A 20682-nucleotide genomic window follows, 5' to 3' on the forward strand; every position below is an offset into this window, starting at 1 on the left:
ACTGAAGTGGGAACCATTCCTAAAGCCACTCGTACCTAAAAATCCACTTAAGTTCATCGACATTAGACCTTTCTTTGCACTAAGGGAGAAGATAATGATGATCACCCCATTAACAAAGGCTATAAATAGGAGAAACAATGAATAGTTAAGTGATGCAATTTTGAGGAAAGAAAAGAGTGAGAAAGAAAGAGCAGGAGAGGATCTGAGAAGAAGATAACATTGAGAAAGAGAGAAAAGTGATCTCATTGGGTCCCTTAGCCTAGAACAACCTAAGGTAGGATACCCAGACCCACCAGATAAATAAATTGTGAGACCAAATAGTGGTTTGGCCCAGCAAGCTCGTCTTTGGAGCCTACAATTAGCGCCCACCATGGGGCTCTCCTACGACGCTGTAGTTCTAGAAGGACTCAAGTTCGGGAAAAATGTCTGAAAGGCATTCGGGGGACCATGCGGGAACCAGATCCGTAGGGTTTTCTCGGGAGTCAAGTTGGCGAGAGCGCAGACAGAAAGAACGAGAAGATAGGGGGCACGACCAACTAGAAGAGATGTTCGGCACGAGAGAGGGGTCGTACCAAACCCAACGAACAATTTCTGGTGCTACGAGACATAGGCAGAGGGAGGAACAGGATGAAGAGCTCGAACGGCTCTGTAGACTAGTCAGGGGTTTGGAGCTGGAGGTGAGAGGTAGGTGCCAGAAAGGAGACTGAAATGACCGACAACAGGAGGACGGGATTGGGGGAAATAGATACGAAGAAGGATCCAATCAGTTTAGACCTCGACTACGACGAAGTCGTTCACATTCCCGGGAAACCCATCGGTACCAAGACCGTTCACACTCGAGAGGGTCTCGACGAAATAGGAATCGGTCTCCCTCCCGGGAATCGGGGCAACGCTGAAATCTTTCACATTCTCGGGAAAATCAAGTGAGGGACTCACTCTCCCCGGAAGAAAGGTGACCTCGGAATGCATCCATGGACGCCATGAGTCGCACTCTACGAAAAGCGGCTCGGTCCCTGTTTTCAAACAAAATCAAGCGAGCCAAAATGCTGGACAGGTTTGCTTGTCCACCGTTCAACTACTATGACGGGAAGATTGATCCAGTAGAACACATCAACCATTATATTCAGATGATGTCTTTGCATACTTATAACGATGCGCTCATGTGCAATGTATTTCCTTCGAGTTTGGGACCGACTGCATTGAGGTGGTTTAAAGGGTTACGGAAAGGATCCATACGTAGTTTCTCCGAGCTGATTCAAGAGTTCGGCGTCCAGTTTATGACGTGCAGCCGAGTACCTCAACCAGTAGACGTGCTTCTCTCAATGAAAATGAGGGCGGGAGAGACCCTCCGTAGTTACGTCAGCCGGTATTGGGAGCTATACAACGAGATAGGTGGGGATAATGAAAGGGTCGCGGCAAGCACATTTAGGATGGGGTTGCTCGAGAATTTCGGGCTACCAGAGTCGTTAACCAAGAAGCCACCCGAAGGCATGCGGCAGCTTATGAAACGCATCGAGGAATACAAATGATTAGAAGATGACCGGTTGCAGAGTAAAGGTAAAGCACCGATGATGAATCGTCCTCGGCAGATAGGTTTCCCGTTCAGGCCTCGTGGGGGTCTGGCAATTCCAGAGCCGGCCGCACAGATGGGAGAAGTGAACGTGACGTTTAAGGAATCGGTACACAGGATTCTTGACCGGATCAAGCACGAGTCGTATTTTCGATGGTTGAATAAGATAGGAGGGGACCCATCCAAAAGGAATTAGAATCTGTACTGCACTTATCACTAGGACAAGGGTCACATCACCAAACAGTGCCGGGTATTAAAGGATCACCTTGGGCAACTAGTCAAGACCGGACACTTAAAGGATTTCGTGCTAGACTCGGGGGACAGAGTCGTAGGGCAAGATACCTGGCAAAGGGGGAACCCTCTCCCACTTCCTGTGGGGGTAATTGAAGTAATCCTTGTTGCTCCGAAGAAGCTCATTGCAGGAAGGAGGAAAGGAGTGTTGACAGTGGTACCGGTAGAAGGTAACCCGGATCTACAATTGTCAGGTAAGAAGATGAAATTTGCACGGGAGCCCGTCTCGTTTGACGATGATGATTTGGAGGGGACGATTCATCCACATGATGTCGCATTAGTGGTCACGGCCCGGATAAGCAGCTTCTTAGTAAAAAGGGTGATGATAGACCAGGGAAGTGGGGCCGACGTGATGTACCCTGATCTATTCAAAGGACTCGGTCTAAAGAAGGAGGACCTTATGAAGCACACTTCACCCTTGGTTAGGTTTGATGGCAAAGTAGTGATTCCTGAGGGGCAAATCTCTCTTCCCGTGATTATGGGAGGGAAAGAGGTAGCTATGACGTTCACAATAGTAAGTTCATTTTCCCCATATACTGCCATCCTGGGAAGACCATGGATCCACTCAATGAGGGCAGTCCTATCAACACTACATGTAAAGATTAAATTCCCAACCGAGTACGGTGTCATTGTGATAAGAAGAGACTAGCAAGCGGCCAGACAGTGTCTTACCTCCGTAGTGAATTGGAAGCGGGAGAATCAGGTCAGTCAGGGAGAAATCATCGGACAACTGGTAGGAGACGAGGAGACTGGGCGGTCCGAACAAGAGCGTGTTGAACGGGAAGGTACATCTCGGAAAGACCCATTATAGCAATCAAAGGAGCCCCGAGAAGGAATGGGGGCTGGCTGCGAGGAGGAGTTAGTAAAGGTAAAAATACTGCCGGACGCTAATAAATATTTTCAGGTTAGAGCAAGCATGAGTAGCGAGGAAAGAGTCCAAGTATTGTTGTTTCTGGTTCAAAACATAGATGTTTTCGCTTGGAATCCTTATGAAGTTCCCAAGGTTGATCCCGGGTTTATTGTCCACAAACTCAATATAGATCCCTCATATCCTTGAAGAAGCAGAAGCCAAGAAGGTCGGCCAAAGACCATGTTGAGGCAGTAAGACAGGAGGTAGAGAAACTAAAGGAGGCAGGAGCAATAAAGGAGACCTTTTTCCCGGAATGGCTGGCAAATACTGTGGTTGTCTGGAAGAAGAACAGCAAATGGAGGGTTTGTGTGGATTTCACGGATTTGAACCGGGCATGCCCGAAGGACCCGTTCCCCATGCCAAAGATTGATCAATAGTGGACACCACTTACGGGCACCCGAGGATGAGCTTCCTAGATGCTTTTCAAGGGTACCATCAAATTGCCTTGGCCGGTGAAGACCAAGAGAAAACGGTGTTCATATCCCCCGATGCTAATTATCATTACACCGTGATGCCTTTTGGGCTAAAGAATGCCGGGGCAACATACCAGGGGATGATGATGAGGATGTTCCGGGATAAAATTGGGCATACAATCGAAGTGTATATCGACGATATGGTGGTAAAAATCAAGCAAGAGGTCCGGCATGTAGAGGATCTCCGGGGAGTGTTCGAGGTGTTTCAAAAGCACAAATTGCGTCTTAATGCAGAAAAATGCGCCTTTGGAGCGGGGGCTGGCAAATTTTTGGGGTACTTGATCACCAACAAGGGGATAGAGGTCAATCCCGACCAAATAGAGGCCGTGAAGTGTCTCCGGCCGCCGAGCAACCTGAAAGAAGTACAGGTGTTGACTGGGATGCTGGCTGCTCTCAACCGGTTCATCTCAAAATCCTCAGATCGCTATTGTCTATTTTATCAGCTTCTGAAGAAGTGGAAGGGATTTCGGTGGGATGAAGAATGTGAAAAGGCTTTCCAAAACCTTAAGGAGTACTTAGTGCAAGCACTGATGTTGAATGTGCTAGAGCCCGGAGAAGGATTGTTCATGTACCTTTCGGTATTCGAACATGCTGTAAGTGTGGTGCTTTTAAAGGACCAAGGAGTACAACAGCCCGTGTATTATATTAGTAAGACTCTAGTCGACGCCGAGACCAGGTATTTTCCCTTGGAGAAATTGGTGTTGGCCTTAGTGCATGCTACTAGGAAATTTCCTCAGTACTGCCAGGCTCATACCGTATATGTGCTGACCGAACATCCCCTACAATCATTGTTGAAAAGATCTGATCTCACAGGGCGAATAGCTAAATGGGGGAAACGACTCAGGGCATTCGATGTGAGGTATAAGCCGAGAAGTGCAGTAAAGGGGCAGGTATTAGCAGATTTTGTAGTAGAATTCTCTCCTAAAGGGGAGATAGTCTGTTAGGTGGAGCACCGCCCGTGGAAGGGGCTTCCAGCGCCAAAGGGGCTAGAGCTGGGATAGTCATAATCACCCCGGAGGGAATTCTCTTGGAGCATTCATTCAGGTTGGGGTTTAATGCTTCCAACAACGAGGCAGAGTATGAAGCTTTGCTTGCCGGACTAAGGGCAATTTCACGGTTAGAAGCCCAGGATGTAAAGGTTTATTCGGATTCAAGGCTCATAGTCAACCAGGTGCAGGGGAGTTTTGAGGCTCGAGATCCTCGGATGAAAGCATACTTAGACTTGGTGAAATAGGTTATGGACGGCTTTTGTACAGTGAAGGTGATTCAAGTGGCCCGAGCACAGAACAGACATGCCAACTCTCTCGCCACTCTGGCATCGTCAATTGCCAAGGATATTCCCTGGCTTATCATAATGGAACTCGTCCCCGAGCCTAGCATTAAGGTGGCAAGAAATGAGGGAGCTGCGAGAGTCGAAGTCACAGCAGTCGCAACACTTGGACCGAGCTGGATGGACCCCATCATAGATTTCTTAACCGATAACCGAATTCCAGACGATGAGAAGGAGGCCAACAAGGTCCGCAGGGTGGCTGCCCGGTATTGGTTGTCCAAAGACCGGAAACTTTATCGTAGGTCATTCGGAGGACCATATCTTTCATGCTTACACCTAGAAAAAGTAGGCAAACTCCTGGCCGAGTTGCATGAAGGGGTATGTAGCAGCCATGTAGGGGGACAGCCACTGGCACACCGGGCAATGAATCAGGGATTCTAGTGGCCCCAGATGCAGAAGGACGCCGCGGAATACGTTCGAAAGTGTGAGCAGTGTCAGAAGCATGCCCCTCTGATACACCGACCTGCCGGGCATTTGAACCCGATCAGCAGTCCTTGGCCCTTCGCACAATGGGGGCTAGACATACTCGGGCCTTTTCCCTGAGCAACGGGCAATCGAAGATTCGTGTTGATAGGCGTTGATTACTTCACCAAATGGGCGAAAGTAGAGGCTTTGGCCAATATCCGGGACGTAGATGTGAAGAAATTCGTATGGAAGAATATAATCACCAGGTTCGGGGTCCCGGACTCCCTTATATCGGATAACGGGCTGCAGTTTGACAATCGAGGTTTTTGCGAATTTTGCAACAATCTCGGCATCAAGAAAAGGTACTCTACTTCGACGTATCCCCAGGACAATGGCCAGGCTGAGGCCATGAACAAGGTAATCGTGAACGACTTGAAGCGAAGGCTGGAAGGAGTGAAGGGCAACTGGGCTGAGGAACTACCCAATGTTTTGTGGGCATACCGGACAACTCCTCGAAGATCTATGGGTGAAACCCATTCTCTCTCACTTACGGGGCTGAAGCCGTGATACCAGCCGATGTCAACTTATGTAGTGCACGAGTTTCAGATTTCAATACGAAATAGAATGAAGGTCAGTTGATGGAGCAACTAGATTTACTTGAAGAATATCGAGAAGCAACAACCATAAGACTAGCAAAGTATCAACAAAAGCTTGCCTGGCGCAACAATCGAGGTGTAAGGGTGAGAGAATTCAGCGCCAGAGACCTGGTACTGAGAAGGGCAGTAGGAAACATGCGAGATACAAATGCCGGGAAGTTAGCCCAAACTTGGGAAGGACTGTACAGAATTACAGCCATTGCAGGCGTGAGGGCGTATTATCTGGAAGACATGAACGAAGTACCATTGCCCCGACCTTGGAATGCTTATAATCTTAAGAAGTTTTATCACTGACCATCCATGCATGAAAAAATGTACATTGTACTGACTCATACGATAAAGATGCAACTAGTTTGTACTAGCCGGGCAAATTCTTTTTATTCACTATGTTCGGTTGATGGACACGGGGGAAGCTAAGGAAATTCAAGCAGCTAAAAAAAACTTTTCTAAGGACGGAAGCTTGCTTCTCGGTTCGATCCCTATCACCGAGTAGGTGGAAACCTTACTAAAACTTTTCTAAGGACGGAAGCCTGCTTCTCGGTTCGATTCCTATCACCGAGTAGGTGGAAACCTCACTTAAAACTTTTCTAAGGACGGAAGCCTGCTTCTCGGTTTGATCCCTATCACCGAGCAAATGGAAACCTTACTAAAACTTTTCTAAGGACGGAAGCCTACTTCTCGGTTCGATCCCTATGATCGAACAAGTGGAAATCTTACTCAAAATTTTCTAAGGACAGAAGCCTGCTTCTCGGTTCGATTCCTATCACCGAGCAGGTGGAAACCTCACTTAAAACATTTCTAAGGGCAGAAGCTTGCTTCTCGGTTCGATCCCTATCACCGAGCAGGTGGAAACCATTACTTAAACTTTTCTAAGGACAAAATCCTGCTTCTTGGTTCGATTCCTATCACCGAGCAGGTGGAAACCTCACTTGAAACATTTCTACGGATAAAAGCCTGCTTCTCGGTTTGATCCCCATCATCGAGCAGGTGGAAAACTTACTCGGAATTCCAAAGAGCATAATCCGACTTCTCGGTTCAATCCCTATCACCCAACGAGGGAAAACCACATATATATTTACGGAAACTTTGAAACATACACAAGAAGGATAAAGTATACATACATTATCACAACTGATTGGCAAATAAACACAAATCAAAACCAAGCATGATAAATCAATTTTTTCATCACCAAAACCCGGTGAAATTAAGTTCAAATTCAGAAATCAAGTAAACTGTTTAGTAAAAAAACCAGGAAATAACTGTTTAGTCGCCACAGCCTGGCGACATGGGCAAACCAACTAGAAATAAAAAGCTGTAAAAATAAAAGCAAATAGAATTAAAGTAGAGCAAATTCAGTAGTTAGGAGGAAAGATCCACGGGTTGCGTCTCGGAGGTCATCTCGGCGGAGTGGTGCTCGAGTACAAGAGGCTGGGAATGAACATCATCACCATAAGGGCCTTCAATGGGAGGGTTGCTGGTAACTTCTATCCCGATCATCTCCACGTGGGCATCAATCTGCTCCACCAACTTCCTCAAGCTATCCGTCTCCTCCTCATCGTTTGGACTAGCTGGGTTTTGAGCGGCAGAGGCAGAGACTAGGACGAGGATCTGACCAGGGTCCCTAAGAGGGGAGTCCTCGAGCACTCCTAGGGCATGTAGAGCAGCCATCCAGCCCTCCCGAAAAGATAGTTGCCGAGCTTGCATTACTACCGGCTCCATACCCTTCTCTGAGTCTACAAACCTCTCATCATACCACTTACTCTCACAAGCTTTAAGGGCCGCCCGCAGATCAGCAACTTCTTCGGATAGAGTAGAGTTCAAGCTCACTGTTTCGGCCAACTTCACTTCTGTTTCATTCTGCAGCGTCACTAGCTTCGCCGATCTCTTCTCTGTTGAAGCCCGGGATTTCTCCGCAGCAGCAGCCCTCTTCTTAGCAGATTCAACAGTTTTTGTTTTCTCCTTAGTCGTTTTCACAGCCTCTTCCCTACTGGCTTTCTCCTGATCAACCTTTTCGGTAAGATCCTTCACCTTCTCATTCAATATATGGGCTAGCTGGGTGGCCTATTAAAGACAATGTTATTCACGCACGGTAACTTGAAGTTACAACGAACACAAAAAATATAAGGATGTGCACAGAAGGAAAATGATAATAATAAGAGTGCAAAGGAAGATGACTTACCGCGATAGTGTGCCATTGGAGTCTTCTCCCCATGGACTCATCGGTCCCATCAGCAAACGCACTCACATCTTCGGGTAGAAGGAGACCGTGGACCAAGCTTTGGGCAACATGGCCCCCTTCACCCTTCTCCCATGCCCGGACGCTTGCACTTGCCGGGAGGGGTGTGCTGTCTAGCTCGTACGTTGGTTGCCACGGCTACGCCGGTCTAGAGGATGAGGCCACATTTGTTCCAACCTCGGCCGGCGGCTCCCGAATGGTGATACCCCAAGAAGGTTGAAGGGGAGTTTGGACTTGACCTTCTCTCGGGCCGGTGGAGGATAGATCGGCAATCCTTTGCCTCTTACGTTGCCGCCCGGGAGGAGGGGGAGGTGGAGGATGAGCGGGAGGAGTCGGGACGTGCCCTTAAGGTGGATGTTGCTGCTGAACGGCCTGGCTTACCCCAGGAATGAAACGGCTGACAATCAAGGTCTTTCTGGTCACCATGTCTTCGGGAACGAAATGTGTCCTGGAAGAGTCACTAGATTCCGCGGCTTCTTGCGCGGCTACTTGAACTGGATTCTCGGGTTCGGCTAGTACGACTTCACGCTGAACGGCCTCGTGAGCACGTTCCCGGAGATGTCTGGATGCTGCTTCGGTTGATTCGTCTCTTATAGGCGCGAGTTCGTCCGAATAGGTGTATCACGGGCCAAGGTCTCAGGCTTCACCTATAGTAATGTTGGGGGGGAGGAAGTTCGCGTGCCGAACATCTATATAAGAAAGAAGTGGGCTATCTACAATAAGGGCTTGGCTGAAAGGTTGCCAAGTGGAGTACACTGAGTCCACGCCAAGAATGAGGTGAGATGCATGGAGTTGCTCGTCCCGATGCATGAAGATCTCGGACCTTAGCACAAAATTCAGGTCCCGGACGTGAACTGTTCTGATATCCGGGGTGAACACTGAACCGTCTGCAGCAAAAAAAAAAAAAAAAACAAATCAAGGTTAGAGTAAATAAAGTATTTACAAATTTAGGAAACATGAGGAATTAAAGGTTAGGACGAACCAACTTCGCGTCGTGACAAAGGGGGAGGGATGTCACCGGCAAACCAATTGCCGCGCACCCGGATATATTCCCCGGCGGAATTTCTATTAGAGTCCAGCAAACATGAAATCAGCCGTACCCTTATATCTCTAGTCTTTAAGTAGTAATTTGATTTCTTCTTTCCACAAAGGCTGTACATGTGGTTTACGTCGTGGTGGTCTAATTGCAAGCCGAACGTTTGGTTCAGACTACCCACACAACTCACTACCCGGTAAAAGTTGGGGGGGAGTTGGTCGGGACTCAATCCGTAGTATCTAAAAGTATTAAGTAGAAGCGGGTCTATGGAAAACCTGACCCCACCTTCTAGGACGGACATCAACGGGAAAAAGGTCGTGCCTGCCCCTCTGTGAAGGGCGATCTCACTTTCATGGCAATAAGCCAACTCCACATCATCAGGGACGCTAAAGGCCTGCCTAAAAGCGGCTAAGGGCGCTTCGGCGTTCAAGAGATAAGCAAAACCCATCCTAAGACTAGAAATTAAAAAGGGCTTTGGGGAGGGAAATAAAAACAAAGGAAAGGGGAAGAAGACTTACTTTTGGCTCTAAGGGAGAGGAGGATTCTGGGTTAGTGGACTGGAACGCAGGAGAATGCTCGGTAGAGAGAAATTTCGGAGTAACAGAGAGTGAAAAGTGAGAAAATGGATTAAGATGAACTATTTATAGGAGTCAAGGAAAAGCATCAGTTGGTGTACAATAAGTAACATTAATTAGCAATGATAAAGTAAAAGAGAGTGACCTTAGAGATGCCTAGAGCAATCCACACGCGCGCCTCGGTTTGTGAACCGCCAGGTAATAATGACGGCAGAACCAGAGGGTCTGAAGCAACGCGTCTTTTGAGGAGCGCATTTATGGACCACTGTAACCACCCAAGCACATCTGTTGGATTTCTTGGGCAAAACACTGCCTCCTTGACTCCTTGATTCGTCCTCGGGGGCTGAAGACGAATCAAGGGGGGGCTATTGTACGGCACCTGACGTCCAAGTTCATATTGGGCCTTGGACCATGAATCAATGATATGGGCCAAGGGTCCAACCTTCACATCAACAAGAGCCCCGGCCCAAACCCACAATAACTACCAATTTGAACCGAGTGTTGTCCGGATACTTAAAAAGCAGATAGCGTACGCCCCGCTCACAGGATGCTCAGGAAAACCATTTTCGGGCACTATGTACATGCTCGGTCACATTGCCCAGTCACATCGCCATTTAAGTGCTCGGTAGAACCTTAGGAAATTCCGCTGCCGAACACATTTACTGAAGTGGGAACCATTCCCAAAGCCACTCGTACCTAAAAATCCACTTAAGTTCATCGACATTGGATCTTTCTTTGCACTAAGGGAGAAGATAATGATGATCACCCCATTAACAAAGGCTATAAATAGGAGAAATGAATGAATAGTTAAGGGATGCAATTTTGAGGAAAGAAAAGAGTGAGAAAGAAAGAGCAGGAGAGGATCTGAGAAGAAGATAACATTGAGAAAGAGAGAAAAGTGATCTCATTGGGTCCCTTAGCCTAGAACAACCCAAGGTAGGATACCCAGACCCACCAGATAAATAAATTGTAAGCCCAAATAGTGGTTTGGCCCAGCAAGTCCGTCTTTGGAGCCTACAGGTTCAATTAGAGTAGATGGGTTTGGGTGGGCAAATGGGTTTGGACTTATTTTGCTACCCTCGTTTTTTCATTATGATGAAAAATAAACTACAATCCACATTGTATTTACAACAGTAGAAATTTTGTATGTTTCTCATTAGTTCATATTTTACTGCTGAAATATACAACCACTTTGAAGCAAAATTTTGTGTTTCAAATCCTGTTGTCTTAGTGCAAACAAACATTGTTGTGTAATATGTTTTATTTTATATAAATAAAAAGTTCTCTTATAAGAAATATTATCATTTAGTTTGTGTCACCACCAACAACACAACATATGCTTGTCCTCTTAATCCCTCAGCCAAAACTCTCTCCTGTACTCAAGACCTTGGCAAAACCATCATTACTGACAATCCGCAACATATATGTTTGCCAGCAAATCTTATGCTTTGTGTACAAGAAGGGAGGAAGAATAGGTAGCATTTCATTTGAATTTAAAAGACCATAAAAGATGATAGGCTAAGAATGTATTGACCCCTTGTGATAAATTAACTAATTAATTAGCCAAGTTAATTAATTCATTCAATTGACATGCAATAATGCGTGGTTGCACAAAAAAATCAACAAATAACTAAATGCAGTGGAAATTAAATTTGACACGGTGATTTGTTTACGAATGGGAAAAACTTCTAAGGCAAAAACTCCACTGGGTGAATTTAAGATCATCACTCCCGAGAATCTACTATTATCAAAACAAGCGGTTATAATTAAAGGAATCCCAGTACCTTATACTAACTTATAGTGGAACCTTTATCCCAATACCCAATTGGACTTGTTCTGTAGTGACAATCTCTCCTTTTCAATGCACGACTCTTAGTACGTGACTAACCAATGATGCATGGATCCCAGTACGTGACTAACACACCAACTTGAGAAGGATGTTGGCTGCAAAGTTCTTCAGTTCATCCACATGATGAAAGTCAAGAAGCTCCTTGGTCACAAAACCTTACGATGTACAAATGCAACAGCTTCTTCAAGAGAAACATGTACTAGGGCATATGACTCCGGTCACAGTATGCTTGCAACAACAAGTGCAACAACCTTTTCATCTACTTGCATCAAGTGTGACGACTCTTAAAATAATCTTTATATATGTTTAGGGTTGTGAGAAAAGAAAACCTAAATAGGGTTGTGAGAAAAGAAAACCTAAACACATACATATGGATATACGTGAAACCAGATTTGAAAAACTGATTTTCGTAATTCTCGATAGATACAGCTGTCGAGCTTATCTATCGAGCTTCACATTTTAAATCTCGATAGATATATCTGTCGAGCTATTTGTTAAGCTTTAAAATACAGCACTTCTTCACTTGATTCTTGGACAGATTTGTATGGCTTCAATACATGAACTTGAACTCTTATTCTTAAAGTATTAAACACATCCTAGATTTACCCAATTACAAGTAAAGTGCGTTTTGTCAAAAGATTAGTCAATTCTAAATGACATATGTTCTTAACATGATTCACATATGTCTTAACTAAAGAGATCTACAATCTGTTTCACATTCATAATTTGCAAACCATATGGCATATTTGCTAGAAGATTTTATATTTTGCAGACAAAGAGGGAACAAGAATTGATAGCATTTCTTTTGAATTTAAGACCATAAAAGAGATCTACATTTCCCTTAAAGGGGAAAAAAAGGGAGAGAGATCTACAATTTTGTTTGCCATCACAATTTGTAAATCATGTCTATACACAAGTACATATAAATGGGATAATGAAATTAGAAAAACCAAAAAAATATCCCTAATCTCACAATAGCCATTGAGAACCACACAGAGTGACTAGCATTGTAATTGTAGTGACCTCTCCAAGTGACAAGAAGGAAACCATGCATGATGCATCTGTATATGCACAAATATTCACAACATTTCAACCTTCTCACTATGTTCAAGCTTTTGTATTACACTAAAAACCTATTGTAGCTCAATCATTAACAGAAGGGGAGAGAGAAAGAGAGGAGCACAAACTCTTTAACATTTTCAATTTAACAACCTCAAAATTCTGGCATGTACAACAATGGGTGGAGATTATGTTGTTAGAGTATCGGGAAGGGCAACCGAATGAGCTCCCAGAACTTTTCCACCAACATCTGGGAAATTCTCATGTCCAGGTAAGGGGCTGACCGTCCCATTCTCATCTACCTGCACAGGATACTTAAGAAGGTGGCCCTGCAATAGCATAAAATCCTCATCTGCATACCTCTCCCAGTTCTCTTCAGCAATCTTATTCACTGTCCTCACACAGTCCAAACTCTCTGGCTCCTTGAAGCATGTATCCACCCTCCCAAGATGCTCAACCCATAGTGACATTCTGTATCCATACACCTGCATATGCATATATATTGTAAACCACAGTACCGAGTAAATCCCATGGAGTATGGAATTCTTATCAAATAATCAAAGTAATTATTCTTAAACTGCACACTCTGCAGAAAGACAATGGGCAATGCTAATGATTGGAGGTCATACCCCAACCCAGACATGAGCATAATCTTTGAAAAGCTCACACACCATCTTCAATCTCCCTCCTTCCCCCTCCCTACTCCCCAGCTAATGAAAAGAAAAGCCCTGACATGGAAAGTTTGGAAAACAAAAAATACAATACCAACCTGACCACGTGGATGTCTCTTCCTTGATGCCCAAGAGTGATGGGGTTGATATGCGCCCATAGCAATCTCTGTGTCCTTTGTACCAGCCATGGATCTCTGGTTAATGTTGGCAGATCCCACTATTACATACTCATCATCTACTATCATTCCCTTAGCATGTACATAAATCATAAACCGCTTAAACCGTTGTGATTCCGAGACCTGATAGAAAATTTGGATTATGACCAACTCTAAAAGACTTAATTGCTTGCAAAAATATAAATGATGCCATATTTCAATGTCCAGTTGATGACACAGGTACATCAGGATGGTGTAATTCCAAAATTTTGAGAACTTCTATATGTATCATAGTAAAAAATAATAATAATAATAATAATAATAATAATAATAATAATAATAATAATAATAAGAGAGAGAGAGAGAGAGTCAAATAACAGAAAACAGTAGAAAAATTTTCAGCATTAGAAGTTACGAACTACCTATTTACTTTATGCCAACCACAAACCAATGCATGTCGTGATGATTTAAAACACCTAAAAAGAAATTTCCATTACCTTGTCAGTATTATCAAAAATATCTTCTCGATTACCAAGGCAATAGAAATTGAGGTAATGTAGAGGATGTAAATCCACCATCTGTATATCTTCCAGTTCCCGTGCAACTATACCATACATCATTTTCATTGTCAGGCCCTGCCAAAAGCAAACAAGTAAAGCTAGAATATGAATGTGAATTGTGTTATTTGTGTTGCCATCATCTATATTGTCCACTTTTTGGACTTAAGTTCCATGACATCTTAAGATCACAACGTAAAAAAAGAAAAGAAAAAAAGGGTACAATATAGGTGAATCTAATAACATCTAGAATTGTTATCAATAAATCAATCCAAACCAATAATTACCAAAAATACAGCCTATAGGTTAGCGGCAGTATAAGATATATAGCATATTATTCAAGGTGATAGAGAAGAAGGCCACAGACGCCAAAAAGAAGTCCTATATTTGTTATTCTTGATTTTTTATTGTAAGAAAGTATTGGCCATCTGTAGCTATCTTGTCTATCCCAAGACATGTAACAATATTATAGTCTAAAATTGGATAACTGTATTTTTCATTGATAATTTACACACACACCCTATTGGTCTTGAACTCACGATCTCACCATCCACCTTGCTCTTACAAGGGGAGGAGGTGCCATTTGAGCTTGAACTCATTGGCAATAACCATATTACCTGCCAAAAGAGAATTTCTTGCATAGTCGCAGAAGTTGGATCACCCTCAGGCCACATTGGTAAGACAATATACACTGCAAATCTCTCCTTTGCTCTAATTTTACTAGCTATCTTTAATGCCAATTCCATTGGGATTAGATTATCAGCTCCTGCTCATACCATGAATTTCAATAACTTGAGAAGGTGTTCCATCCAATGAATAAGGAAGGTATTTGGTATTTAGCACATGATTGTTACCCAAATACATATACAAGAAATCCAAATAACAAAATGTAAAGTTAGAAATAATACTAAAGGGAGAGAACAATCAAGCATATCCTTACAATGGCTAAAACTAAGTCGATTGAAATGTAGCAATGACTACATAAGTTTCAAAATTGACAATATTTCACCAATTTTGCGTGGATGCATTAGCCGATGGTATTATATAAGACTAATATTATAATTATAATCTGGTAACCAAGAAAACATATTGGATATAGAAAAGAGAAATCTAGAGTCTAGTTCTCAAACATAAACTACTAGGACTTGTAGATCTCAAGAATACTAGTTTACATTGAATACTTCATAGCATGCATTTTTCGGCAAAAAGAGAATTCAAGTAAAAGGAATGGAAACAATATTGTTTAGATAGACAAGAAAGTATATCAATGTGGTGTAATAGAAAATTAAGGACTTGACCTGCATTTTTATATTCTGGCCACGCATATGATGATCCAAAAAAATATTGATTTTCAATATATATGAAATGTTGAGCAGATCTGATTGCCTGGATGTATCCTGTTTGAATGCTTTTATCTATTACCAATTTTTTTGAACAAATAAGGTTCTGCAGTAAAAGAATGCCATTTAGGTATTAGGAAATTGCAATATGATGTGCAACTGATTACTAATATATCGAACTCTAGGTCTAGGTCACAACAAAGAAGCATTGAAATTCTTGTCAATATAAATTGGTTTTCCTATATAGAGAAAGAGGTAGAACAATAAAGACGAAAAAACGAAAAGAAGGGGAAAGGAAAGACAAAAAAGTAGTAAACCTTTTTCTCAACATGCTCAACAGTTTTGGGAAATCCTTTCACTGATCCCGAATCAAGGGACCTAAAAATCTACCAAAAAAAAAAAAAGAAGGAAAATTTCAATCCCCCTTCCCCCATAAAAGAAAACTTTTACTCAAAAGAAACTGGTAAAATAAAACCTGAACATTCCAACTTTCAGGATCATCTTCACTAGAAACCCTTAACAAGGGATCATCTTGTGGAATAAATGTGGTACTATCCTTTGATACACATGGGGCAGGACTTAGAATCCATGCAATGCGTTCTATTTTTATTAAAGCATCATCATGCCAATGGGAAACCCTTTTGAAACGTAGTCCAACCTCCCTCCATATTGTTGCTTTTCTCCAACGCTGCTCAAAGTTTATAAGAACATCATATGCTGCAGGCCCCTCAACTTTGCAGTGTAAATCATGCCATGGTTGCCTTGGAGCCTTGGTTCCAGCCTAGTTCATACATAAAGACATGTAGAAAACAAAAAAACGTAAAAAAGAAACACCTGTAATAGCATCACACCTATAAATATATAATAGAAATAAGCTAGAATGCACCTACTAAATAAAAAGAAATGAGGGAAATTCTTGATTTCACGCTGGATGAAGTGCATAAATTACTATCATACTATGGCAGTGTTGTGTTAGCTTAAAACTATGTTGAGAAACAAAATTATCAGTGACATCTAGTATGTACAATGGGACTTTGCACAAGAATTACAAAGAAAGTTAAGAATGTATTATAAAGAAAGACCAACACTAGGTCTATACAGCCCTGAATGCATTGATTAAAATTTAGGATAAAATTTAGCTATAAAATTAGTTGTAACTTAAGGTTACAATTTTACTTAATATCTTTTTATTGGAGGTAAATTTTGACAAATCTACCATTGGATTACATCTTCTTCTTATATCTTCTATGCTTGTAAATTTTTAGGAAATTAAAGATTAATAACTATGTCATTAATAAATTGTTCAAATGACAAGTATTGGTAGTTTAAAATTATGCATAAAATATAAGCTTATAGATCATATTGTAAATAATATTTGATTGACACAAAATTTGATATGTGTATTAAGAGTGTAAAGAATATGTAATTCAATGGTTAGATTTTCAAAATATATTGTAATGTTTATTTTATTGAGTAAGGTTGTAACCTTAGGCTACAACCAATTTTATCTAAACTTTGTTCTAAAATTTATTCAACCCTTAGGAGGGCATGTTACATTTAAATGATATCTAGGTGGAAATATGGCATGTTACATTATGCTGTTTCAAATCTTTTGAGAAACAACTTACAGGAAATGTAGGATTGTGATAATCATTTTGATATGTAGTGTCAAGATCGCGAAATAGTCTATGCTCTGGTGTATCATAACGACCATCACAAAGATCAATCCCTCCTAAAAATGCAGTAATCTTACGAGTATTACCAAATGCTTGTGTGTCCACAAGAACACATTTCTGATGGTGTGTAAAAAGGGTGCCAACAACCTGTATAGAATTACCATCACATAAGCAACCTAGAAAGTTTTCCATATTGATCAAAAGAAAGCAAATGGTACTATCAAGATCAAAGAAATAATAAAACTAGGAGTCCAAATCCAATACAACTAAAAATATGATTAAAACTCAAACTAATTAAACATGTTCAAAATGAAAAAGCACCATTATCAATATTTTTCAAAGACAGTTCACAACCTATAAAACAAATTCACCTGCTGCTTTATATAGCCCAGCTTACTGCTAGCATTTCGAGGTGCTAACACACAAGTGACGGATGAATGCTTGAAAAACCTCCTGGTCTCTTCATCGTGCGTCTGCATCATTCCACTCTGCAACCAATCTCACTTAAGATCACAACTCAAAAGCACACAACCCGGTTACTAATTCAAATAAAAAACTGTCTCTAAGTTGCAATTTACACAAGCATATATTGCAACATCAATGTTTCCTCATGATCACCGTTATATATAAGACTTTAATAATTTCAATTACAGTACACATACTAACAACTAGTTTTGTATCTACTAATGAAAACTATTGCCATGAACTTTAAATTGTCAAGTAAATATTCTCTCAATATGGTATTTTTTTATTGGGATCCTCTATTCCATTCTGGATACCCCCAAAGTATAGTTCTATAACTTTTTTTTTTTTTAATTTACTATTTACATTATTTAAAAGGTTTTTTTTTTTTGGGATAATTTTTAACTTATGACATCCATTCCATAATGATTGCTCTTATTATCAGCTAAGATATCAAAAAGTATTTCGTGTATGTGATATTTGAACCTAAGCTCATATCCCATATTCAATGACAAGAGACTTTATAAGTTGAGTTAATTAATAGAAACTCACGCTAAAATTTAAATTAATGATGCTAGTTTTAGTAAATTATATATGTTTATTTAAAATACAATATACTAATAGTTTTCCCCAATAAATAATCTTTTGACCAAATGACAGTTGTGGGGGTCAAAAACAACTTACACAAGTACAATAGTGATGATAATTGATTTACACAACTAATTTCTAAAAAATGGGAGAAAAATCTACAATGGGAGGTTTAAGCAGTAAGTTAAAGACGAAAAAGAGCTAAATCAAGCTTTCATAAATGTTGGAACAATGTTTCACTAACTCTCTGCATTGCCACTTTTTGATCATGAATGAGGACTTTTAGGGGTGCCTTCACTGTTTAGGCCAGTCATTTAGTATTTAATGTGGTTGACATTAGGTGAGGGGCTTCATTAATGTAGAGGTGATGATTTCATTGGGTTCTACGTTTTCCATACCATGTTCCTCGGGGCGCATTTAGGAGGTGATAGATCGTAGTTGAGGACGAAAGGCGTTTTCCTAGGGTTCCTTCACTACCTCGGGGTGGAGGTCCCGCCCATCGCTTCGGTCATGAGCCTCTGGGAAGGTAGTCATCTCAGATCTCCACGGTTATAAATATGGTTGACTTCTTGCCAAGAGAAATTCTCCCTCTACAATGGCAATTTTGGGCCAAGCTTGCCCCTTGGGGGTACCCACCCCCCTTCTAGCTTGGGCTTTTGGGCCTTGTCCAAGTTCATCCCCCCACAACAGCTATAGTGTTTCTAAGTTCTAACAATGACATTTAGAAATCAAATTTTCTCTCCATTTAAATTATATTACATATATAAAAAAAACATCTTTCCTAAAAAGGAATAGGATCCTCTTCATTTTACAATTAAGACCTTTTATTTCTTGAATATAACAGCACTTCATTTTAAATTTAAATGACATTGCAATTGTACATCTTTAGATTTATAATATTTAATCTTAACCATTAAATGAATTTATTTCAAAAGGAAAAAAACTCTAATACCGTAGAAAGTTAGATTTTTCAGCAATGACAATGCTTCTGACACAATTAATAGGTGGAAAATTATAATTAGTGCAACATGATTTTCACATAGTTAAATGACTAACATTACTTTTGTTGTACACCACCTGTAACAAGTCACATAAATATTAGTAAAGGGATTTTATACTCTTACATTTGTTTTCTCACATCTTTTATTTCATATTCATTTTATTTATTAAAATATAGACATTTTAAAAATGCAGAGATTCTCATGTCAATTGTGGATATTAATACAAAATAATGGACATAAACAAGTGTGAAAGAATATAAATAATGTTAGAGATACAAATTTTTTTATAAACTACTAATGTGGTGAACGGTTATTAATAAAAAAAAAAAAAAAGATAATGATAAGTCTAGATAAAAATCAATAAAAAAATATCAACTAACTCCGGCTATTAATGACTTCTTATTTCAGCTATGCATGCATGTAAGAAGGCACGCACCTGGAAGAGCTTATCGCGAGAGGTCTTATCATCCCAAACCAACATCAAAACCCTCACCCCTTCTTCAGACTTGAACTTGAGCAATTCACCGAGCTTCAAATCTCCGCCGCGAGGAAATGGCCGAGTCGGCTCTCTCACAAGCCTCACCTTATGAAAAACCGACCATCCAACCATGTAAATCAAATGGCGAGCCTCTGAGATCGCATGGCAAATGTCCTCCCAACACTTCTCGTGCTTGTAAACCTTACCATCATCCAATTCAATCTCCGGCAACACACTGTCCGGCACGTGCGCGTCTTGGTACAACCTCACGGAGCATCCTTTTCTCAGCGGGAAGTACGTGTGTGTTACGCTGCCTTTCTCCGACGCAATGCCGTGGTTGTACCTCGGATTTTCCTCAAACGGCGTGAATTGAAGTAAGAGGTAGATCTTCGTGTCCGTCTTTGATGATCCGAGGATGGAGAACCAGTCGGAGATGAGTTCGCCTGTGATGATCCTCGAGGCCTTTATATCGACAGTGCCGATTACCTCGGAGCCGAAGATGTCATCGTCTTTGACCTGGAATGTCAAGCTATTTACAGGGTGTGCCAGTGGGATATGGAAGTGTTGGTTCCATTTAGGGTTGGTGGTGTTCTTGATGACTCGCGTGCGAGCCACGGTGACCGTAGAGGCTAGAACTTGGACGTAAGGGTTGCAGAAATCGACGACTTTGTGTTTGTGGTGGGCGGAGGTGGAGGTGTGAGGGGATTCGATAGTGTCACTGCCACTGCAGGCGGTGAAGCAACGGCGGAGCTGGCGAATATTGAGGAGGGAAAAGTTGGGTAGTTGTTGAGCTTCCATGATTTTCAATTCAAGGTCACCGTGGAGGTTAATGGCATGCTGGTTTGAACCGAACTCGAACTCTGCCATTTTCATAAACAGCAACCACGGCCTTCACTGCTCGAACAGTTAAATGTTTATAGGGAAGAGAAAGAAAGGGTTAGTATAATTTGTAGAGTGAAGGAAGAAAAGAATACTTGAATGGTAAGAAAACTGGATTTGGTTCCTTGCTTTGTATGTAGCAGCAGTGTGGACCTCGTGGTGCTTTTTTTTTTTTTTGGTTGTCGTTGTTGTTGAAAATGAAGATCGGAGAACCAATTTCACTTATCACATGGTTTATTGCCTAACATGAGTTTCCTAACTTTCCTCTGTCACGTTAGCAATTTTTATCTATAATACATTGATAGTGGTTTCTTTTTTAAACAATTTTGAACGTATGTGAGTTTGGATAGCGCAAAATATTTCACTTATCACATGGTTTATTGCCTAACATGAGTTTCCTAACTTTCATCTGTCACGTTAGTAATTTTTATCTATAATACATTGATAGTGGTTTCTTTTTGAAACAATTTTGAACGAATAAGTGT

The 20682-nt window shown here is 41.5% G+C and overlaps 2 protein-coding genes across 2 annotated transcripts; one reads left to right on the plus strand and one right to left on the minus strand.

The window, feature by feature from the left end:
- Positions 1-971: 971 nt before the first annotated feature.
- LOC126689575 (uncharacterized) lies at positions 972-1529 on the plus strand. The gene has a single exon (XM_050384814.1). It carries the CDS (start codon positions 972-974, stop codon positions 1527-1529), a length of 558 nt encoding a protein of 185 aa, XP_050240771.1.
- Positions 1530-12218: 10689 nt separating this feature from the next.
- LOC126690507 (phospholipase D delta-like) lies at positions 12219-20188 on the minus strand. Its single transcript, XM_050385693.1, has 10 exons — positions 19277-20188; positions 17161-17277; positions 16742-16936; positions 15589-15894; positions 15431-15499; positions 15072-15219; positions 14391-14539; positions 13714-13851; positions 13160-13360; positions 12219-12875 (listed from the first exon to the last, which is right to left on the minus strand). The coding sequence occupies exons 1-10, from the start codon at positions 20183-20185 to the stop codon at positions 12579-12581; spliced, it is 2529 nt and encodes an 842-aa protein (XP_050241650.1). The 5' UTR covers positions 20186-20188; the 3' UTR covers positions 12219-12578.
- Between the last annotated feature and the right edge of the window lie 494 nt (positions 20189-20682).

This window comes from Quercus robur, chromosome 6 (assembly GCF_932294415.1).
Source record: "Quercus robur chromosome 6, dhQueRobu3.1, whole genome shotgun sequence".
Classification (NCBI taxonomy): Eukaryota; Viridiplantae; Streptophyta; class Magnoliopsida; order Fagales; family Fagaceae; genus Quercus; species Quercus robur.